At 40.4% G+C, this 14,457-nt stretch overlaps 1 protein-coding gene across 1 annotated transcript in view; it reads right to left on the bottom strand.

Moving 5' to 3' along the window:
• The window catches only part of LOC133066779 (TIR domain-containing adapter molecule 2-like), a 43,248-nt gene extending 30,374 nt beyond the window's left edge, over positions 1-12,874 (bottom strand). The window contains exons 1-3 of the mRNA XM_061158184.1: positions 12,453-12,874; positions 7,209-7,454; positions 3,677-3,808 (exon numbers count right to left, since the gene is read on the bottom strand). Coding sequence (XP_061014167.1) covers positions 3,677-3,808; positions 7,209-7,454; positions 12,453-12,647 — 573 coding nt within the window. The 5' untranslated portion in view covers positions 12,648-12,874. The remainder of the gene's footprint in view (positions 1-3,676; positions 3,809-7,208; positions 7,455-12,452) is intronic.
• Between the last annotated feature and the right edge of the window lie 1,583 nt (positions 12,875-14,457).

The following is a 14,457-nucleotide window of genomic DNA, read 5'->3' as shown; positions in this document are numbered from 1 at the left end:
AAATAAGCTTACTAACAAATGAAGAAACAGAAATATATGGAGTTATAACAAGATCATTTGTGTGAGACCACCCAACCATGATCTGATCTTGGCTATAACTCCAAAACCAAAGCACTGAACCACTACTGAGGTATACTGCTAAGCCTTCAGAGATCCCTCTTTATTGGTATTTGTAGGTACTACCACATAGTGGTTGAGAAAGAGGGGTCTGGGACCACAGTGCCATGGCTCATATTCATATTTTGTTAATTACTGATATACGGTCAGGTTCCTTAACCTCCATTTCCTCATCTGTAAAATGGGAATAATATCCTTACTTCAGAGGATTATTGCAAAGATGCAATGGGTCAACACAAGTAAAAGACTGATGTTAACCTGTATTACTGTTATTTATCTGCTCCTTTTGTAGACTTGGGCCTAGGAGCCCGAGTGTCCCCCATGACATTATAAAGGGGGAACAACATTGAGAAAACTTTATATTATACAACCAATGTTACCTTACCTAAAAACTAAGAAGCTTTTTAGGGAATTGAAGGCTAAACTTCTTTTCCCCCCAACTTTCAGTAAGAAAACCAAAAAGAAGGTTAAAAAGTGAGGTGATTAGAAGTTGTATTCCTCTTCTTTAACTTACTTTGTTGGTCAGTCCCTAAAATGTTCCAATAAAATATGAAATAAATTATCACTCTCTTGCTACAAAACTGCACTCCAAGGTCTAAGTTGATAAGGAGCTTTAAAAAGACTTAAATCTTGACAGAAATAAGTGAAGTCAGTTTGTTGAAAGTTTTTTTTTATTCTACAAGAATTGATTGGTACAATCCTGCAGAACCAACATGTGTCATTTAGACAAATTTCTTTTTCTTTTCAAAAGTAAATGAAAACGCCCTCTAAATAATTTATATATCAATTTGTCTAATTTTTGAAAACAAAAGTCAATAGGGTCTGCTTTGTCCTGTTTAACCATAAATGTTACACATTTACAAACTGAAGCAAAACTGGATAGTAGAGATTTAAAGAAAATCTTTAAAAGAATTTAAAGCAATTTAAATTGCTTTTCAGTCTACTGTGTTTTCAAAGTTGATTATCATCAAGCCAGGATGAAAGCTGTGAACCCCAGACCATCTGCTTCTTTAATAAAAAGAATGTTTAGATTATTAACAAAGTAATATCTTTAAATGTTATCATCACACAGTTGGAATTTTAGTATAAACTTGCATATCATGTCCCTTTCCATTATTTATTCTACTTTAAAAATATATACAGCTAATGATGTTTAAATAAGTATTCTGAGCCACGTGTCCAAATATAAACATTTGAGAAATTCAAACTGCAGCAACAAGTTATGAAAGGATTAAAGAAAAAAAAAAGAGCTACAAATTATATAGGAGAAGGAAAAGTTCTACTTAATATTCATATCCAGGTAGATATGTATTTTCTAATTTTTATATACATACCTAATTGAATATAGACAAGCCATCAAACTTTAACCAGTTACAGACTAGACTAAGTCAGTACTATTTTCTACAACAGGTAACAGTGGTGATTTAAAACTTTTTAACATACCTCAATAGTTTTATCACAAGTTATTTGTGGTAATAGTCTTTAAATATCATGAAGTTTAGATAGGTACAGGTTAAATAACTATTATCTATGCCAAACTTGGCACTTGATGATACCCAACTCTGCTTAATTATGGTGTTAACTGTCGGAACACAACAGAGCAGGCAGGCAACCAGAAAAGGGCATTCAACATACTCTCAGGCTTATCACTTTAACAGGACTGTTTAAAATCTGCAAATCTAAACACAGAGGGACACTTAAAAAGCTGCAGGACAAGAACCCCAACAGTCTGTAAAATCTTAAACTTCAGTTCTTAATCCATTGATAAATATTGTTGAAGGAGTAGCTATTTGGTCTTCACACATTTTAGAATTAAAGGGTTGAAAGTATGTTCATCCTTTGCTACACTGTCACACTTTAAATTAGCAAGCAGGACAACCTGAATTCATCTTGCTCTTACATGCAGAAGTGTATGTGCATTTTAAGACAACTTAGAATTAAGAGCTAACTTTCAGTTGGTGGCAGTTAAGTGATTTAAATTGCTGTCCAACCTGTATTCTGTAGTACCACATACCAAAGTCCTAAAATATGCCAGTCATGTTCAGCGCTCATCACTCTCAGGTGGGGGGAGAAACATGGCAATAAGCAGTCGTAATTTTTTTTTTTTTAAACAGCATAAGAGCTTTAAACACAATTTTGCATCATCTTGTATTCTATCCTAGGATACCTGGAACAAAATCTTATTTCAGTCAGCTCAATCTATGCAAGTTACAAAATACAAACACAGACTAAATCCTATAGTGTACAGAAAATGCACTATTTAATACTCATTAAATGCAGTACAATCAATGAAGATTATCAAACAAGAAACACACACACAGCATTCTAAATGTTTAAATCATCTTAGGGCTGCTAAATGAGAGATTGTACAAATTACATGTGCAAGACAAAAAACAAACAAACAAAAAAACCCAAAAAAACAAAGAATAAAAAGAAAGAAAAAAACCAAAGAACCTAACTTCTCAGTGCATCACACCCACTAGAATAAAATGTATGGCACTGTTACACTTTTACTTTTATATTAACAACTGTCAATTAAAGCTAGGAGTGACTCCCGACATTAAAGCCACATTAGAACAAGAATTAGCCAATTCAATGTTTAATGAAACAGATCACCTTTTTTCTTTGTAAAAGCACTGAAAATGTAATGTGTGCTGATAACTCACTAAAAGTTTTCTCATGTCATTTGCTCCCCATTGTAGTGTCTTAAATTATTCTGTAATTATTCTACCTGTTAACAACAGTCTGATTTTTAAGGTCTCTGTAAACTCTGTTACTGAAACATACTAGCTCCTGTGTGGTAAAATTGTCTTTATGAAAAAAAATTAACATATCTGGTCATAGATCATAGAATAAACCCAAACAACAAAATGACATTTTCCAAGCTACTGAGAAATAAATTAAACCATGATGTGTCAATTTAAAATTATATCAATATTAACTAACATTTCTACAGTAGATTTTTTTCCTCATAAAATTAAACAATGCAGAATAGGGTTTGGGCTACAGTTAATCACATATGGTTTTCTTAAAAACAAAACTTTATTTACTATAAACAACTAAAAGGTAATTTTCCTCCTCCACAACACATCGGCATTAAATTGAAGGCTTTGTTTAAAATATCCACTGCTTACAAGAAAAGTACTTTTAAAAGGATAAGAGGAATCAAAATTACCAAAGTTTAGTGTGCCAAGAGTAGATAGAAACAACCCAGAAAAGTATAGATCATTGTGCTGAATATTTATGAATAGCCCAAAATAAGTTCCAAGGTTTTTCTACCTTTACAAATAAAAAAAGGTGTCCTTTCCACAGCTTGGGGATATGCATTGTACATCCCCCCCACAACAAGTGTATGAGTAAGGTTCTAAAAATGTTGCCATATTAAGTTCTTCGGTACCTAAAATTAATTAGAGGACAGCAATATTACAGCGGCAATGGTGCATCAATTCTCAAATTACGATCCAACACGAGTTGTTGTGGTTCTTTTATCGGAGAAAAAGCTTTTCAGAAGGAACACCTGCCCTATGCTAACCACGAGGAGAATGAGGGCTTCTCCTACTGACCAGTAGGCCACTCTCGTGTTTAGATCCTCGGCTCTGCTTCGGCCTTGAGCTTCTCTCAAGCGGAAGTGAGTCTGATAGTCAATGACAGATTTCAGAGCTTCATGGATTGAAACACAGGCAGATTCCATCTAAAGAGAAAGAGTTTCAGTTAGTAGGTTTCCTACTTTCTGTACAGTCCATCTAGCATATCCATCGTTTCCTTCAACCTGATCGCAAGTCCTCACGTGACTAACATCCCACTGCACTGGCCCTCACTCACTCACTCATTCGCGTCAGTGGTCCTGGCCCCTCGCTCCCACCAGGATGCCTGGCAGCTGGCTGCCCCAAACTGCAGTGTGGCAGCTACGGCATCTGTACGGCGGCAGGGGACCCACGAGACAGTGAGGGCTGGTGGCGACACAGTGTTAAGGCCAGGTTTCTCCAAGAGGAAGAATCAGGAGGAAGAGAATGGCAGGTCAGCAAATTTGACCAATAATATGCATATGAGTCAAAGTCCATATATATACAAAAATAAGCAAAACCTGGCATAAAAGTAGACTGTCAGTCAAAGCTATTTCAAGTATCTTAAAAACAGCTGAAACTTCAAAGTGGGAACTTTTCCCCCCCACATTTACCACTTCGTTAAGTAAGTTTCTCCCTCATTCCAGTCAACAAAACCAATATATACGTTCTCAATGGGACGTAAGTCTTACTTTCACTGTGAGTCAGTGGGCCTTCATCTGATGACCTCTTACCTTTTTCTACATTACACTATTTGCTTGAGAAGGGTTAAGAGTCTAATTTTTCTGGTTTTTGTATACAAACAACCAGTTTAATATTTTTCTACTGCTGAAAATTTAATCCTGGTAGTTAGCTACAGGTTTTATTATATTATACTTATTTCACATCACAAACCACATATTAGGAGTTTTAAAAAAATGAGTTTGTTGTAATTTTAATAATAGACATTAGAAAATAATTTAAGCACTTAATAAAATTCTACCAAAATAAGTAGAAAAGGAATAGTTACAAAAATATTTCAGAGAAAGTTTCTTTAAAAAGCATGAGAGATTAGGAGGTCTACAAATTGAATTTACTGATTAGAATACTCAAACTTTTTTGCTTCTTGTTTTGTTTTGGTTCCTAGGAATGGAAGATCACCATGTACTAAAAAGAATGATTCCTAAGTTTTAGTAAGAGGTAGACAGGTGCTTCTAGCATTTCTTTGTTTTCTGTTGTCTCAAAACGACGAACAGTCTAAGAATTCTTCCTCTGAAAAGTATGTATAAAAACAAGGATTTGACACAAGTTCAGAGCATTCAAGGAATTCTTGAAGCATGACAAAAGGGCACAGGTTAAGAATTACTGAACTAGAGAAAATCACAGAAATTAAAGAACTACTTACATGGATTCATACAATTTTTGAGGTAGTGTTAGTTTTCTTTTTCATTCTACCTTCAAAGTGGAAATGTTCTCATGTCTTCAAAAGTATAGAGACTAGAATGATGAACCCCATGTCAATAATGAAACACGGCTAATCTTATTTCACCTATCTTCCTCCCCATTCCAATTATTTTAAAGTATATCTCATATATTTTACCATTTCAGCTATACTTCTACATTTCATATTTATTTCTGAAAGATAACAATTTAAAAAATATAATCCCAGTGGCACTGTAACAGAGTAAAAATAACTCCTTAAAAGTTATCAGATATAAAGCCAGTGGAAATTGCCTGACCATCTAGTGGTTAGAACTCAGAGCTTTCACTGTCTCGGCCTGGGTTTGATCCGAGGAGGGAACTAAGATCCCGCAAGTCACATGGCATGACCCGAAGGAAAAAAGACAGTGTTCAGATTTCCCCAAACACCTCAACAAAAGTTGTTTCCCAATCAGAAGGCAAACAAGGTCAATATAATCATTTAGCTGATATGTCTTTCAAGTCTTCTTTAATCTTTAGGTTTTCTTCCTGTTTTTTTACCCCCTTCCCATCTACTTGTTGAAAAAATGGGGTCCTCTCTCCATTAGCATTTCCCACTTTCTGGATTTTGTTGATTATTCCCCTGGTGTTCCTCTATCCTCCGTATTTCTTATAAATTATGGAGCCACAGACTTCATGGGATTCAGCTGTAATATTCTGAATGGGAATACCACACAGGCAATGTAATGGACTTACTGCATTTTATCAGAAGACATGCTAATATCTACTTATCTCTGCATTTGTGAATGATTAGATTTAGGGGATATCAGATCTATCTGTTATAAAATTCCCCACCAGTCTTTATATACGAACACCATCTACTTTACACTATAGTCATTCTATTTATTAATGGTGAAAAAATGGTGATTTAGCAAAACACTAGCAACTTCACTCACTCACTCACCATTTATTTGGCCATTTCTCAGCTGGTAATTTTTTTAAACTCTACTGCATGAACAGCTGCTTTATAGGAGACTTTTTAAAAGTGGAAAAATGTAAATAAGAAAAGCTTAAAAATATGATACAAATAAAGGAAGTTAAGTGATCCTAAAAGCATTTATCTACTTAGGTTTTTAAAGCAAGCTATTGTATTACACAAATTAAAGCTGCTCAAGGTTGAGTTATAAACAATGGTCCCCAAAAAAACCTTTGTACAAAGTGCTGTTCACACATGATGCTAAAATAAAAAGAACATTACTAAAAATAAGGACATCTGAACACATCTTATTAATGTTTATAATAGGTTTATGAATTAAGGTTCTGACACACTCTTAAAAAGTGCCTCTATCACTATGTAATCTTGGTCAAGAGACTATCTGGAACCTGGAAACAGGAAATCCAATTCAAGGTTTTAATAGCAAAGTGGTAAATAATTCTTTTGGAAACCAAACTGAGTATCTTTTAGGCATACTTTGAGCTCCTACGGTATCTGAACTAGAAATAAAATAGCCCTTCTCATCACCTGAGCAGTATTTGTTCACTGACTCTAAATTTCTCTTGCTATCTTTCTCTCATTAAACTCTTCTTCAAAATAAAACCCAATTTAGCTACCTTAACTATTTTAGGTTTTTGTTAGATGACTTACTAGTAATCTTTACTATTTAACCTTCAGTTACAGCACAAGTTATTTTAACAGCAGTCTGCGTAACACTAAATACTTGTACAAAAGTGTGTGTATGCAAATAGATACATAGGTATATATTAATTATGGCATCACTTTGCTTCCACTTATATCAACCTGCTAAGTTACAGTAGCAACATTCCTCCATAGATTACAGAAAATGCTTCAGAATGTTGGAGCACTGTTTAGGCTTTTAAACTTCCTTTGTCAATAACGTTTCTACCAAAGTGATCCTCCTATTTTAATGTCTATTTTCTTTTCATAAAATACTTTAAAACTGGTCTTCACTAAAAGAGTCTGAAGTTCTCTGTGAAATGCCTAATATACTGTAAGAGTTAAGACAGGTCTTAAAGATTGCGTTAAAGTCACAAAATTTGGTGTTTCATCAATGAGTTAATGCATATTATATTATGCCCTTTCCCACATTTAAACATATGACTTTTTATTACCTGGGTAAGAGCACTGACTCGGTTCTCACTAGGAAACAAAGGTGGGTCTTCTCCAACTTGAAAATCAAAATATACAGTTTTATGTGTGAAAGTAGAAAATTCATTGCTAAAGCAAAATTTGTATGTCCCGTTTTTGGAGGCTGTGAAGGTGTAACTGTCATACTGCTTCTTCATCTCCTTGTACAACACGTTACCGTCAGGATCTTCTAGTCGACAGTCTACATCGTAGTGACCACCAGTAATAACCTACAGAAGAGGAAAACAAACAGAAAATGAAGGCACCACTGCAGGTAACAAGCCTGAGAAATCAGTCAGGTTTCCTGTTAGAACGGCTGTAAGGTTTTTAAAACAATCACAGCCAATTTATGTTTCTTGATTTCTACCAGTGGATGGGTCCTGGGAGGCAGATTTCAGTTCAACTAAAGCTTTACAGAAACTGAACACACTTCCTCATGACAGGAGAGGGAATGAACCAACACGTTCCAGTTACATCACTTAATTGTCCCCACCACCCTACAAGAGGGTATTTCCCCTTCAGTTTACAAATGAAGAACCTGAGTTAAAATAAATCATCTACCCAAGATTACTCACCTAATAAGAGGCTGAATGCCAAACTTATACTCTTGACCCTAAGCTAACTGCCACGTAGTATTTTCCTTCCCCAAATTTCCTTATCTTGTTTCCCATTAGCATGATCCAGGCACTCACAGACTGTTCAGTGAAGCCGTAAAGTAGGTCAGTCTTTAGCCTGACACCCCATGCTATTATACGTATAGAATTGAAACTCATTTTACTGCCAAATTACAAACAGGCTGTGTTTATTAAGTTCTTTTATAGGTCAGTTATATGGAATTTGATGCATACTTTGTTTTGAATTACAGTTTGAAGAGAATTGACTTGTGGGTTGTTCTAAGAGTATATCATTATTATAAACTTGTTTCCAAGAGAAGCATGAATGATTAAACTACTTTGCTTAAACATGTGTGATTAAAGGAAAGCCAAAACAGAACAATGCAAAAGCAGATAAATCTTTTGTTCATCTGCAAAGCCTGTATTTAACAGGAAAGCAGAGGTAGGTGAAATGCTTCTGAAGAGGACTCTGGAACTATTTTCAAGGGGTTATGCTTATTCAGCATAAGCATATCTGAGCCATCTGAATTACACAAATGGGCAAGTGTAAGAGAGAAAAAAGCAAAGGAGTAAAGAGGAGAAACACTATAAGGAAGAGGGGACAGAACAGTCCCAGGGTGCCTGTGTCCCCCGAGGAGGAGAGACACCGGGAGGAGGGCTTCCCACCACCACTGGACGTGTTGAGGTTTTCAAGCTTGACCCTTCTGGTCTAGCACAGTATTGACATTCTAGATTTGTAGAACGAGAGATCAAACTCTGGACTTCAAAGAAGATTGGTTACTTACATGACCTTTGTCACTAAAGAGATATGAATAACTAAACTACAAGATCATTTTGATAATTAAATGAAATGTAACTGGGCATTTAGGAAACTGTAGAACAGGCAAATATTAACATAGAGATATAACATCTGACACAAAAATGATGTCTTGTCAATTGGGTATTCCCCTTTTCACCAAAAGTGAACAACCTTTCCTATAGGTGAAATACTGACTGCATTTTACAGACCCAATTATTCACACTTAACACCATAGTACTTTAAATAATCAAAACACACATCCAAACAAAAAACAGAACCAAAACTGATCATCCTGCCACTTTTCTTCTACCAAACTTTAAAACAAATAATCTTACTTCAGATAAAGACTGTTGTTGTTTAGTAGCTAAGTCATGTCCAACTTTTTGCAACCTCACGGACTGTAGCCCACCAGGCTCCTCTGTCCACGGGATTTCCCAGGCAAGAATACTGGAGTGGGTTGCCATTTCCTTCTCCAGGGAATTTCCCCGACCCGGGGATTGAACCCATGTCGCTTGCATCTCCTGCATTGGCAAGCGGATTCTTTACCACTGAGCCACCAGGGGCTAACAATCCGTCTGATCATGTAAGAAAGAAACGAGATCGCTTTGAATGATGTGTCCCTACCTGCCCAGTTTAGTCACAAAATGTCGACATTATTGCTTCTCTCAAATTCACTCCATCTCTTCTGTTCCTGATCCACAGTCCAGACAGGACTACTGCCACAACTTCCTAAAAGGTCTTCCCAGAACCCAGTCCCTCTTCTGTCTAATCCAGGGTTTCTTAACCTCAGTTGGATTATTTGGGGTGAACAGTCTTTGCTGCAGGGGCTGCACTGCCCTGTGCACTGAAGCACATTTGGCAGCATCTCCACCAGAAGAGAGTAACACCTCCCTCCCCACGTGTCTTAAACCTTTTGCTAGTTCCTGTGGCCTACAGAAAAACCCAAACCTGTCATCAACAGCATACTGCTCCCCAGCACTTCCTCAAGGAAGTCTCAGCACCTTTTATACCCTTTCTCACTGCGTTCCAAAAACACCAGAATGCCAGAATTCTCTGAACAAGTCTCTGCACTAACAGTGACAAGTTACACAGGGTCTGTTTGCTAAAGAAGCACAGGACCCAATACGATTATGTTTACAAATCTACAATTGATTAGAGGAAGAGACTACAGTATCAAACATCATAGCCAAAAGCTGTCTCATGGCAAGAGGACACAAGATGTCAGTCCGGGGTCCCCTGTCCTCGCTGTGAGGAACGAGGCCAGAGTAAACCCTCTGGGGTCAGGAACCATCCAGTGTACAGGGAACACTTTGGAACTAGTGAGCCCTAAACAAGAGTCTTGACAGGGTTTTTTATATTTTGCTGTTCACATAAGCATATTTCTGCCATGTAACCATTCTCAGTAGCAGACTCTCGGGGGACTCACACTGAGCACGTACACATCACCAGTCTCACTGTTACCAATGAACAAGCCGACCAACTGGTATAAATCGCCCCTGAGGTCCTCAGATCCACAATTACAAAGCAACACTGCCACTCAGTATATTTCAGTGCCGACTCAGGCTAATTTTCAGGCTTGTTGGAACTAAGTCTCACAAACATAACATATCTGCTGAGGAAGTCCTTTTCCCCCTCTGCCAGCTTGTAGAGTAACTATTATTTATCCCTCCAGACTCAGCTCACACAGCAGACCCTCCATTAAATTTCCCCTGATGATTCTCCATCTTCAGCCAGCACAATACCTGGGGTGTACTTTCATTACTGCACTTAATGTTACATGACCATGTGCCTGTCAGGTCCCTGAGGTCAAGGTCAGCCTCATTTATCTTTCAGAGGTAGTACAACAGTTAAGAACTTAACCTAGAACTGCATACTAATTCTGCTACTGCTACAGTTTGGGACTTGGGTATCACTAGTAAATGAGTAATAAAAAAAGCTTTATCCATCTCATATCGGGTTGTCCAGGGAATTAAATACTACACCTGAAATGCTTGGTATACTGTCTGCCACACAACAGATGCTGAGTTTTTAGCCCGTAATAGTACTCTCACCACCAAGCACAGCATCTGCATGCAGAAGTCAAGAAATATTTAAGTTCAAAGAAATAAAACTTTTCACTGACACTTTATGTTACAATTCTTGCCATCATGTCTTCTGTCCTCATGAAGTTAAGCAAGCTAGAGTCATCCTTGGCCTCCCTCACTCACTGTAGCCAAATTACCACCAACTTCTGTGGATTTTACATAAAAGAGTATCTCCCATCCTTTCACCTTTCACTTTCCTTCTCCCTGCTGCTACCACCCTAGCCTCAGCCTGAATCACTACAACAGCCTCCTCATCAGTCTTTTACTGATACATCTACTTGGCAGCTCTCAATACTTTCTCTACCTGCTCAAGTTAATATCCCTACAGCTACCCAGAAAACTTAGAACTTGCCATTGCACTGCTTACAACCCCAAGATCGCGTCTCATACTCTCAAGAAAAACTAAAATCTTTAACTCAACCAGCTGGGCACTACATGGTCTGGCCTCTGCTGACCTCCCTTCTTCTGGCTCCTTATTCCCAGCTGCAGTATTTCTTCAAATTTCTAGTCGTAATTACCACAGTTCTTCAAATTCCCAGTCACGGTTTCCATAATGACCTTGCAAAGTCCATTCCCTCTTTCTCCTTATCAAAGCATTTATAACTTATCCTTTACAGTTTGGTATCAAATCGCTTCCTAAAGGAAGCCAAGAGATCCCAAAGACCAGAACGTTTATCACCTATTCTTACTGCTCTTAAAGCACAATTTTACAGAATGAACTAGTACTAATAAAGAAAAGAAGGTAGGATGGGTAGAGAAGCAATAATGACTGCAGCGATCGTATGTTTTCTTCACTTCTGAGCACCTAGTACTCAATAGCTGTTCAAATATGCGAAGTCAACCATCAGTAAAAAAGAGAGTAAAGAATGTTCTAACCAAGAGGATGAGATGGTTGGATGGCATCACCGACTCGATGGACATGGGTCTGGGTGGACTCCGGGAGTTGGTGATGGATAGGGAGGCCTGGCGTGCTGCGGTTCATGGGGTCGCAAAGCGTCGGACACGACTGAGCGACTGAACGGAACTGAAATGAACCAAGTTAAGAAACTGCTACTGCTGCTGCTAAGTCACTTCAGTCGTGTCCGACTCTGCGCGACCACACAGACGGCAGCCCACCAGGCTCCGCCGTCCCTGGGATTCTCCAAGCAAGAACACTGGAGTGGGTTGCCATGTCCTTCTCCAAGTTAAGAAACTACATCTGTTAAATAAGCACTTTTATATAATCCCAAAGAAAAAGTGACTTTTACTTATCACAGCAATTCCTTCTACAAAACCTCTGGCAGATGGTCATCTGGTCTGGAATAGAGCTCTTCCAACGACAGGGACATTAACCAATAGTTCTAACATCCATGGAAAAGCTGAAAAGCAATGGAGTCAAATACTGGCAGCACTTGAAATACGATGAAAATGGAGGTGTGGTTTAGAGAGTGGCGAACTGACGTAGGGCACTATAGAACAGAAGTAATATTTTTTTCAGCTCTTAAGGAAGAAAGTTCAAAATGAAGGACATTAGAGAATGGATGGAAAAGTCACACACACAGGAAGCATTTCTGGAATTCATGTATCTTAATATCTGTTCTTAACTATCTAATGCTCGAGGTTTCAGAAAGGAAAGCCAAACGGCCTGCACCGGCTACCTAGATGTGATTCCGAAATGAGAGACAGAAAGAGCAAACGGCCTCGGCCCTGGACCCGCGCGCTGCGGCCGGCAGCTGCCCGCGCCCGCAGTACCTGGAACTCGAGAGTGCACTTGGTGCCCTGCGTGATGTCCTCGTAGAAACACTGCTTGGCATTGTCCGGCAGCTCGAAGGTGATCTCGGAGGCGCCGCCGGGGCCCGGCACCAGGAACAGCAGCAGCACGAGCAGCCTGCAGCCCCAACGGCCCGCGGCGGCCGCCCAGCGCGGCGCGGACCCCAGCCAGGGCATCCCGAGGCGGCGGCCTCAACGGAGCTGGGGAGACACGGGGTCAGGTCTGCGCGAACTCGCCGCGGCGCGGCGGGCCTCGGTCCGGGCGGCGCCGCCAAGACGCACCGCCGCGTGGCTCCGAGCCCCGGAGACAGTCGAAATGCAGAGGGAGTCCCTGGGTACGGCGGAAAGCACTGAGGCACCAGGGCGCAGAGGCCAGAACGACCCGGAGAGCGGAAACAGGGCCGGCAGAAAACAGGCGGAAAAGGCCTGCGACGGCCGGAAGCAGGTACTAAGGCTCGGGGGAGACGAGGCGGGGCCTGGGGCGCCTGCTCCCGCGACCCGGATGTACTCGCCCCGGGCCGCGGGGAGAGGCGTTGGAGTGCCTACGTGGAAGCTCGCGAGGCGTCAGCTCTGCCCCCGCCAACCCCGGGCCGAGAGGCGGGGCCAGCGTGGCGTGCGTGGCGGGGCGGGCCCGGAGAGGGGGCGTGGCCGGCGGTAGGTGGGGCGTGCTTCTGCAACCACTGAGCGCCGGGGGAGCCGCCGGGAGGGAGGGAGGGAGGAAGGGGTCTCCTGGCCGTCAGGGGCTCGTGCCCGGAAGGAGAGCGCTCTGCGATTTCCGTAGAGTTTTCCTGTGAATAAGAACAAATTTGAGGGGAAGCAGCTTTGCTGGGAGTGCGAATTCTCTGACCACAAGACTTCAGGACTTCTAATCCCTACTCTGTTATTTATTAGCCGCTTGACCTTAAACTGTCTGCTTAAGCTCTCTCTCAAAGACTAAAGTCTGCAACTGTAAAATGAGGATAATGATAGTACTTAACCCAGATGGTTACTATTTGAAAAATGCTGTGTAAGAGTCTTGTCATATAATAAGCAGCATATAATAAGCACGTGGGTAGGAACCAGGCAGGGAAGAGGGGCTTATGGAAAGGGGGATGGAGAGATGTAGGATCCTTAATGGCCTTGGGTGCCCAAAGCCTCTTCAGGGGAAAAGGAGCCCCTAGGAAATGAGGTTTGGGGGAGACTGTACCTTTCTGAGAACAAGTGAACGGGGGCAGGACCCTATGGGGCCTTCCCAGGATAGACAACCCCTTCCCTCAACTCCCAATGTCCTCAGCCTGCCCTTAGTCTGTAGAAATACTTTGGTCAAAAATAAATCTAATCAGAGAAGTGAAAAAAATGCAGAAACAAAGGAAAACAGACAAGACAAAATAACAAAGTTTAGTTATTAAACAATGTCAAGGACCTTTAGTTCTTTCTCAAGGGCTATAGATAATATTCTGAGCCATATCCTTTGAGCTGTCTTGTAGAAAATGAAACCCCCACCAGTTAGAAGAAATTAACTACATGATGACCAGACTGTATCCATGACATCAGTTCAGTTCATTTCAGTCACTCAGTCGCATCCGACTCTTTGCGACCCCATGAATCGCAGCACGCCAGGCCTCCCTGTCTGTCACAAACTCCCCATGACATAAGCTACCACGATTCCAAGAACTGGCATCAAAGGAATAGGAACAGACTGACTGGAGATGAAGATTTACTGTACTTAAAACAATCAAGATGACACTGACCAGACCACTGTGTGACTGATTTCAAGAAGACTGTCAAAGTTGACTGCTGTTTCTGCATGTATAGCCCCCTCCCTCCACCTATACACCCTTGAGACTCCCCTTTAAAAGGTCTTGCTCACTCATTGTCAGTGGGGCTTTGGCCTTTGGACACAAGTCTGCCTCTCCCTGTTGATTGCCAGTCTCCAAAACAAAGCAAACCTTCCCTTCCAACCAATCTTGCTCTTGAGTTTCAGCTTTCTAGTGCCAAACAGCTGTAC

This window comes from Dama dama, chromosome 12, assembly GCF_033118175.1.
Source record: "Dama dama isolate Ldn47 chromosome 12, ASM3311817v1, whole genome shotgun sequence".
Taxonomy (NCBI): Eukaryota; Metazoa; Chordata; class Mammalia; order Artiodactyla; family Cervidae; genus Dama; species Dama dama.
The sequence above is the reverse complement of the archived record's forward strand: the minus strand, read 5'-3'. Positions and strand labels throughout refer to the sequence as shown.